The 9,212-nt window shown below is 53.1% G+C and overlaps 1 protein-coding gene across 1 annotated transcript; it reads left to right on the top strand.

The window, feature by feature from the left end:
• The first annotated feature begins 5,195 nt into the window (after positions 1 to 5,195).
• On the top strand, positions 5,196 to 8,734 carry Six1 (SIX homeobox 1). Its single transcript, XM_042682580.1, has 2 exons — positions 5,196 to 6,012; positions 8,066 to 8,734. Exons 1-2 carry the CDS (start codon positions 5,453 to 5,455, stop codon positions 8,358 to 8,360), a joined length of 855 nt encoding a protein of 284 aa, XP_042538514.1. The 5' UTR covers positions 5,196 to 5,452; the 3' UTR covers positions 8,361 to 8,734.
• The last annotated feature ends 478 nt before the right edge of the window (positions 8,735 to 9,212 follow it).

Below are 9,212 nucleotides of genomic sequence, written 5' to 3'. Positions count from 1 at the left end.
AGAGAATGGTTGTCTCCTTCCTTCCTCGGACTATGAGCCAAAACAAATCAGCCCCTGATGGTCTGGGCTGAAATGCAGCTCACTGGATAATTAACTCCATCTTTCCAGTCCACCCTAACTGTTTATTTAGTGTCACCCTGCATTACCATCACTAGCACTTTCCTCTGAACAGGAGGAGCTGTAGGCTTTCACCTCCCAAAAGGAAATTCTTCTTAGCTTAGACAGATGTAGGATTCAGGATGTACATTAGTTGAGGAAGGGGGAAAAAGTTGATTGGAAAGTCAATGGAAGATAAGCACTCTCTCTCTGAGAGTTTCATTTTGTAATCTTACCCTAAGGTGATATTTAAAAAGGGAAGTGCAGCCGTGTGTCTTGAATTCTTAAGAACTGATTCTTGCAACATTTCACTGGGCTCCACTGTTCAGAAAGGTACTTGAAATCCAATGTTAAGTGGAATTATTTGGAGAATCCCCAGGCCAGGGCCTCCTCAGAGGCAGCTGAAACCAGCCCCTTTCCCCCAGGTGACCACTACATCCTTCCCATGGCTGCTCCCACTTCTTGCCCGGCCCCTACTCAGGGTGAAAGGTCCCACAGGACCCTGCCACTAGGCCCTGCCTCCCTGCCTAGATTTCAGGGTCTTCCAGCTCTGCTGCTCTACCTCGGTAAACAACATCATCCAGCATTGTGTTAGACATCATTCTGCTTTGTGAGCCTAGTCCCTGACAGAAATAAACAAGTACCTAGCACTAAGGGAGGAGTGGGGGGGGGGGGGGGGAGAAGAAGGGAGCCAGAGGAGAGAGAGAAAAGTGAGAGATTGGGGCGGGGGAGGAGAAGAGGAGGAAGTGAAGGTAAGGATTGTAACAGAACGAGAAAGAAGTTAAGCGCAGACAGAATAAACGAGTTTCCCCTTTGAATTGGAGAGAAGAGGGAATAAGATAGAGATGCACCGAGAGAGAGAAAAGAATGCGGCACTTGGAACCCGGGGACCACAAGTCTGTCTCCTCTCAGTGTTTGTGTCTCCAGAAGACAGGTTGGGGTAGGGGGAGAAAGAGAGGAGGGGGTTAGGAGGAAGCTCAGATTGGCGGAGAATGGAGCTGGGGTGTACATGGTTGGAGGTGTTATCTTCCCTTGGTCAGTGTGTCCCCGACCTCCGGACAATGTGGAGATGGCATTGTCAGGTGCCGCACGCGGCTGACAGACAGGGTTTCTGGCGTAGGGCTGGCAGCTGGCTCTGTTTGTCCAGGTGTGGCAGGGGACCGGCAGTCTGCTGGCGTCTGGAGCCAGCCCAGCGTTTTCGCACCAAGGAAGCTGGAACCTCGGTTCTCGCGCGCTCCCCACTTCCAGGAGAAGCCCCCCCTCCCCTCTCCCCATGCATAAACACATCAGGGCCACAGACAAATCCTCATTGTTCAGAATGAAGCTGCGCCGAGGCCGGCCAGCTCCTCTCGGCCCGGCAGAGCAAGGCCAGGAGGTGGGGAGGGAAGAGAGGCGGGGGCCGCGCGGATCCGGTGTCACGTTGCAGATTCCCACTAAAGATAACGAAACGTGATCTATTTTTCAGAACAGCAAGTGGATGGGAAAGAACCTTGACAACACAAAACTCATTTACTAATGGACTGGTTTTGAGTTTCTCTTCTCTAGGCCGGCAAATCGTCCGCCCCTAGCCTTCGGCCTATTCAGACCTCGGGGGAGCAGCATCTCCCGCCCCCAGAAAGGCAGGTGGGCGGCTGCTCCCGCATCGCGTCGCAGCGCCGGCCATCTGAGCCCGCGTTCCCCGGGATCCAGGGCGCTTGGAGTTTCCGACTGCACCTGCGGGGAGGGCTGTCACTTCGGTTCGGATTTGGGAGTCCCCCCCCCCCCACTGTCCCAGAGAGATGGCCTTAATTTATTGCAGAAACTCCTCGCGATTTCTTTTCCTTCCACTTGTCTGTAGGTATAGGGGCGAATCCCTACCATAGCTCTTGATGGAGAAGGGATTCCACGAAAGCGGGCTGGGGACCCCAAAGCAACTCGCTCCAAGCCCAGAGAGACATCAGTGGGTCCCTGCTAGACGTGTTGGGCCAAGGCCTTAGATGAACTCAGCCGAGAAAACCCCAGCAGCTCCTGGTGTTTGTGCATTGGCCTTTGGGTTAGGTGCACCCGGCTATTACTTGTCCGGCTCCGGCTCCACGAAGGAAGGCCGACACTGGACATCGGGCGTCCCTAGGGCCGGGCCGCTTCCCCTCGGGAGCCGCGGCGCGGCGACGGCTGCAGCCAGCAGGCTAGAATTGTTCGTTCCCTTTAAATCCCCGACGCATCTCTTATTTTTCATGCGTTTTGCATTGACAGCAAAGGTTTTATGTTACAGAACAACTCCAACCTTTCCGTGCGCGATTTAAAATGGATCATTTGGTTTATGTGGTTTGTAAATTCATGTCATTTTACCTCTTTTAGTGGTTTTCAGTGAAAGGTTCCATTTTGGGAAACCTTATATATCCGAGGCAATAATTAACATTTACAACAATTGGTTCCCTTAACCAAGGGATCTAAATAGTCGGTAGACTCCTTGGTACAAAGAGCATAGCACGTTTCCTTTCTAGTTCGGCGAACTGTTGGATTAAACAGAAAAAACAAAAGTTGGCAGGTTGGACACTGGAGCCTGAGTTCAAACACCTTGCTCCTTTCCCTCATGCCCTCAATCACGGCACCCGCACCGTCGTCTTCCCGGTTGTCGCCCAAGTCGGGTATGTCCTGATTCCTTTTGAAGACAGATGAACAGAAGTGGGCAGTATTGGTGTCTAATTGCCGGCTCTCTGCTCTCTCTTATCCTTTGTACATTTATACCTGTCGTTGTTTGTTCAAGCTATGCCTCGTTTCCTTATACAAAACTGTTCATTGCAAAGTACCCCAGTACTCAACACACCATGTGTCTTTTAAGGGATATGGCTGTGCTTACAGAGTATCTTTCCTCCTCCTCCTCCCCACCCCATTTTAATTGTGCATACTTGCTGCAGACTTTAGGGTACTGATTTTTAGAGGCGGTGTAAGCCCCCTTCCCCTAACCCCCATTCCGGCCCTCACACAGCTGCCTTGTCAATAAGCACTGCTCCAAGCAGAGACGTTCCTTTTGGCAGGACACTGCAGCTCCTCAAGACCTCATTGGAAACGTCATGAGGGCTAAAATAAGACAGTGAGGGAAAATTACCAGACACATGGCCTTGGGCTCGCCAGTGCCAGGCTTCCAGTTTAGAAAGTAAGTCATTGGGCATACCATGTGGCTGGGACTCTTTTGAAATAATACACACCCATTAAATGCATTTTAAAAAACTAAGCCTACAGGTAATGAAGTAGCAGCATCTGCTTCCAAGGTCTAATTGCATGGGATATACAGACTCTCAAGGAGGCAGAGAGCTTTGTGTGGGAGCCCAGCAGAGAAGTAGCTTCCTGCCCAGTTGGAATCTTGAGAGAAGCAACTCTGAGGTGGGAATCCTTTATGAGTTTGAAAAGTACCTCGCAGGGGGCAATGAACTGGGTGCATTATTTTGAAACCATATAAATAATAGAAGGGGAAATCCTTCTCCTACTTACAAAGGGCAAAAAGTTCTGTGGTGCTGAGCTCTTTTGCTGATGGAATGAAAACATAAAGAAGACCAGCAGGTTTAAAGAGCCTCGAGTTTGTTCTTCGGTATACACTAAGAGAGCACACTGAAATCAAAAGCATTTTTGAAGTGTACTTACAATTCTGTTTTGAACTTATCTAATCAGAGATAAGTATAGTCATAAAGTCACTCTGCTTCCACCATCTGGCTTCCCGTATCTCCACACATTGTTCTTATCTCCTGCCAGTCTCAGCTACTGACAATAGATTATCTTTGTTTAGAGAGGCTAATTGTTTTCAAAATCTTTTTAATAATTGCTTTGGAACAAGGTGTGCAAATGAGGCTTAAGATAATTACAGTTTTATTTGTTTGTGCAGTTTTTCCAAGTATCCTCCACATACAAACAAAATAGCAGATGATGAGACTTAAATTGCAGGACATCTCTCACACCCTAGCAGCAAAATAGGCCAGCATCCTACTCCACACACACACACACACACACACACACACACACACACACACACACACACACCACACACACCTTTATTTAATCTTCTTGGAGCCGCTGTCCTCCTCTCTTTGAGGGCAGTGTCCCTCTCAGAGCAGGGCAAGGATTATGTTACAACCGGACGGTTATTGGAGCCGGGCACAGTTTTATTCAATTTACACCCCATCCAGCGCCTTTCCTACGGAGGCTCCCACAGCATTTTTTGCTAATGGAAAGTAAAGCTTCTCAGCATTCCTTAGTGGCATAGATAGCATTCAACACACGCAGTCATGTGGGGAAACTGAGTCCAGGAGCCTGTCAACCTAAACCACAGACACGTTAAGCTACCAAATCACAAAGGAACCCTCAGTGTCTGTATCTGACTCTAGCAGCTTTTCGCCTGATTTCTCATCGTGGCGGCCCTTTGAGAACGACTGGAATTTGGTCCGGCTCACAGTACTTGCGCCCTTTGGAGGGTGCTGGAGTTTGGGGAGGGAGTGAAGGAGGAGGACATTAGCTGGACTCCGGGAGCCGAGACAACCCGGAGAGAAGCACAGCCTGCAAGCTCCTAAGCTCTGGTCTCCTCTTGTATTATTTATCGCGCTCCATAAGCTATTCATCAATCCATTATTTATTCATTCCAACATTAAGGTAATTAAATATGAGCTCATCGGCAAAGGGCAAGCCTGCAAGGAACAAGACTATGGAGGGAGAAAAGGGGAATTAGAACGCCTGGAATCCTTGGTTTGTGCCGAGACGCGCGAGGCAACGTCTGCCCCCCCCCCCCACCTCCCCACAAGGTGACACTGAAGAGGAGGGCGGCATTGCGCGGTCCAGCCTCCGTCCCCTCTCTCACCCGGCGGATCCCTCCTCCGGACCCCACCTTGCTGCCCAGCCGGTCTAGGTCCTTCTCCTCCCATCACTCCCTACCCCCAACCCCGTAACTTCGCCCTCCCCACGCGGGGCGGCGCGGCTCCGCAGCCCCGCCGGGCGGCGCGCGGGCTGGCCAGCTTCGGATAGGCGCCGCCTGCAGCCAATCAGCGTGCCGAGGACGCTGCGCGCTTTAAGGCAGCTGCCGGGAGAACAGAAACTAAGTTCCCCGGCAACGAGCAGCATCCACCCCGCGGCCGGCGGGAGTCAGCGAGGCCCCGTAAGGCTACGAAGTGCGCCGGCCGCTCGGTGTCTAGCGCGGGCCCCCTTCCTTCTTCTTTTCCTTCTTCCTTTGGCCGCCTACCCTTAAGTTCAGACTTGCTTTTGGGCCTACGCGAAGCCTAGGGAGGGGGTTGGGAGCAGCTGCGCCCCCCTCCCCGTGGCCGACACCCCCTGCTTTTTCCGGCTCTGCTTGCGGCCGCGTGCGCCTGGGCCGTGCGCCCCGGAGGCCCCAGCCATGTCGATGCTTCCGTCGTTTGGTTTCACGCAGGAGCAAGTGGCGTGCGTGTGCGAAGTCCTGCAGCAAGGCGGGAACTTGGAGCGCCTGGGCAGGTTCTTGTGGTCGCTGCCCGCCTGCGACCACCTGCACAAGAACGAGAGCGTGCTCAAGGCCAAGGCAGTGGTCGCCTTCCACCGCGGCAACTTCCGCGAGCTCTACAAGATCCTGGAGAGCCACCAGTTCTCGCCTCACAACCACCCCAAACTACAGCAACTGTGGCTGAAAGCGCACTACGTGGAGGCCGAGAAGCTTCGCGGCCGACCCCTGGGTGCCGTGGGCAAATATCGGGTGCGCCGAAAATTCCCGCTCCCGCGCACCATCTGGGACGGAGAAGAGACCAGCTACTGCTTCAAGGAGAAGTCGCGGGGCGTGCTGCGGGAATGGTACGCGCACAACCCCTACCCCTCGCCGCGGGAGAAGCGGGAGCTGGCCGAGGCCACCGGCCTCACCACCACCCAGGTCAGCAATTGGTTTAAGAACCGGAGGCAAAGAGATCGGGCCGCCGAGGCCAAGGAAAGGTACGAGGCGGCGCGCACCCGGAGTCTGGGGTGACCCCGGGAAGTCTTCCTTATCCCTCCATCTCTTTCAACTCCTCCCTCCCACCCCCGCAGGCGTCCGCAACCGAGCTCTCCCCGCAGTCGGGAGCCGGTCTGCCCGGCGGCGCCCAGGCTGGGCGGCACTGCGGAGGAAAGTTCATGAACTCTGAGGTTGCCCGCCAGGGACGGGGCCTCCTTTGCTCCGAGCCGCCCCGCGCGTGGGTTTCTGTGGGGGTGTGAATGTCGGGACGTGTTTTTCATGCCTCCGCTGGCTGGCTGCGTGGGGGTAAAGGAGTGCGTCCGTGGGTGTGCGGGGAGAGGTTCTTGAGATCGCCGGGAAGGGAAGTGCGGACTGGTATCGAGAGGAGAGCGGGTCGGTTTCCTCGGTGGGCTGGAGGGCGAACCTCTCCGCTCTGGCTCCCGGGTTAAAGCTGGCTAGAGACATCCGCCCTGTCCCCCCCGTCCCCGGCCGCTCCCTCCCTCCCCCCAACTCTCGCCCAGATCTTCCAGCGCTGCCTCCCGGTAGACTTCGCCCGCGTCATTCCACCCTAGCTGGATTAAAGGAGTTTTGAAAAGAAATATACAGAAAAGAGAGTTTTGGGGGAGCGGGAGCTGCGTTGACCGCCCCCCCCCCGAGACCCCCAATCTAGGAAGGACTCCGCGCCGAGCTCCCTGGCGCGTGGCCTGCGCACCGCAGCTCGGCCCTCGGCTGTCGGCGCCGCCGCCTTGGGCGACGAAAGGGGCTTCGGAAGCCGGCTTCCCGGGCGCCGGAGCGCCCGAGGCAATGTGTTTTTAACCCGTTCCTGCCCGCCCCTCCTCGCCCAAACATTCTCGGCGACCAGGCCGCAGAGTTTGTGACTGGGACGAGCGCCGCGATCGGCAGTGGCGGAGACCGCGCTGCGAGAAGCCCGGGAGTTTGGGGGAGACCTAAGCGCTGCGCCCCGGCGACGTTTCCTTTGTTCGCGCCCCAGCCAGGGGGGCAGAAGATCGGGCATGCTCGTTGCCATCTGGGTGGAAAAATCAAAGCCTCGATGAAGTTCCGCGGAAACGGGCTCTTAGGGGCGGTCGAGGGGGAGAGCGACTTTGCGGAAAGGGGGAGACCGGCCCCCGAGCGCTGCGAAGGCGGAAGCGGGGCGCGCAGCGAAACCCTGGAGTAGCCCGGACCCAGTACAGGGACTGACGCCCGCGGAGCGGGGGGCGCCTCGCAGCCGGTGCGGTGCGGGGCAGCCGCGTTTTCTCTGCTGGAAAAGAATGGGTTGGCGTGTGAGTGTTGGTGGAGAGTTGGGGAGGGAGGGAGAGGGGGTCTGCGAGGCTGCGGGATGAGCTAGTGACTTGGGAACGTAGATCTGTGGTTTCCAGATTGGCCTTCCCTTACCCAAACGGCCGGTCCTAATAAGCCAGGCCGGGAGGACCCACTGGCTGCTGAAATCCGAGAGACTGGCGGCGCTCCCTGTTTACTCAGGTCACTGGGCCGTTCTGGGCACCACTTCCCACGACTTGCCCTTGGTCTCCGAAATCACAAGCTCTGGGCTGGGACAGGCGACTTGGACGTTTCATGGTTTCATCCGCGGCAAAACGGGTCAAGTCAATAGACTTGACTCACCCCCAACATTGGCGCACTGGGGACTATGTTTGTCCCTTGGTCGTCATAGCTTTAGCACGAGCAACCATTTCGAAGTTCCAATCGAGAAATATGGTGCTAGTTGATAGATAATTCTAAATGTCACTGAACACAATTAAAATGAACATTTTGTTGTTCTTGTTTGTGTCAAATAACCCCTGCCCCTCTGGCTTGGTGAACTCTGGAGGAGAAAAGGACCTCTTTCCTAGAGGAAGGCTCTGGCTTTAGCTCCCCACTTGTCCAGTGTCCTCACTCCACTCCTCCCCCATGACCCTTGGGGTGGGGGTGGGGGCAGAGTTCCTCCATTTGGGTCGGTGACAGATTGCACAATGGCCCTTTCCTCCTTCCAACTCCCCTCCCTTCACCTCACACTTTTTTTTTTTTAACCATATGGTGTTGTCCTTTACTTCTTAGGGAGAACACGGAAAACAATAACTCCTCCTCCAACAAGCAGAATCAACTCTCTCCTCTGGAAGGGGGCAAGCCACTTATGTCCAGTTCAGAAGAAGAATTCTCACCTCCCCAAAGTCCAGACCAGAACTCCGTCCTTCTGCTGCAAGGCAATATGGGCCACGCCAGAAGCTCAAACTATTCTCTCCCCGGCCTCACAGCCTCCCAGCCCAGCCACGGCCTACAGGCCCACCAGCACCAACTCCAGGACTCTCTCCTCGGCCCTCTTACCTCCAGTCTGGTGGACTTGGGTTCCTAAGTGGGAAGGGGCTTGGGCCTTCAAGGGATGGCTGGATCAACAACCAAACTGCAGTAACTAGGGACACTTGTAAATAGAAATCAGGAACAATCCTGCAGCTTGTTTCTTGGGTTCTTTGCATATAAAGGAATGGTGGACTTTCACAAATATCTTTTTAACAATCAACAGTGGTTGGAAGCATAGTCTCCCTTTCTAACTCTCTCCACTTTTTCATTTTCCCTTCTAGTGAAGAGATCAGGGAAAGAAAGAAAGAAAAACTAACAAAACCACCCAAACGTGCTGGTTCTGAGCAACCCAGGCACCCGCTTCAACAGCTTTTCTTTTCTTTCATTTCTTTTCTTCCTTTTCATTCTTTCTTCCTTTTTTCTTCTCTTTCTTTTTGAATGACACATCAACTGGATTTTAATTATTTCCTTTTAATTTATTTATGGAGAAATATTTTTTGGGGAAGAAGGAAAAGGAAATGAAAGAGAGATCAAAATAGTGAAAATAAGAGCTTGGGATGAAACTGGTTGCGTTCTTGAGATAAATAGCAAAAAAAACCTTTTTGATGGGAAGATTAAGTTTACATTTTCATATTTAGTGTTAAATAATTTTATGTAGGTTAAAATAAAAGAGCAGTATTAGGGGGAAAAAAAAACAAGTGCCTAAATGTCTTAATACTCTCTATGTGAGACAGTTAGAAGTAGAGGTTACCATTAGTAATACAACTATTTTTGTCAAATTTAGAAGGGGTTTTTGGTTGTTGTTTGTTTTCTTGGTTTTTTTTTTTAAATGACAAGCTAAAAATGTACTAATGTGAAACAAAACAGAAACAAACACTTCCCTGGATGCCATTATTTCTCATGCCCT

Source organism: Dipodomys spectabilis, unplaced genomic scaffold, assembly GCF_019054845.1.
Source record: "Dipodomys spectabilis isolate Male_0828 unplaced genomic scaffold, ASM1905484v1 ptg000073l, whole genome shotgun sequence".
Classification (NCBI taxonomy): Eukaryota; Metazoa; Chordata; class Mammalia; order Rodentia; family Heteromyidae; genus Dipodomys; species Dipodomys spectabilis.
Note: the sequence above shows the minus strand (reverse complement) of the source record. Positions and strands in the feature narration are given on the sequence as shown.

Bases quoted from the DNA above. Each gene is read 5' to 3' on its own strand.
- Six1 (XM_042682580.1), top strand. From the start codon at position 5,453: ATGTCGATGCTTCCGTCGTTTGGTTTCACGCAGGAGCAAGTGGCGTGC. The intron at 6,013-8,065 runs GTACGAGGCGGC...TTTACTTCTTAG, and splicing joins GCCGCCGAGGCCAAGGAAAG to GGAGAACACGGAAAACAATA.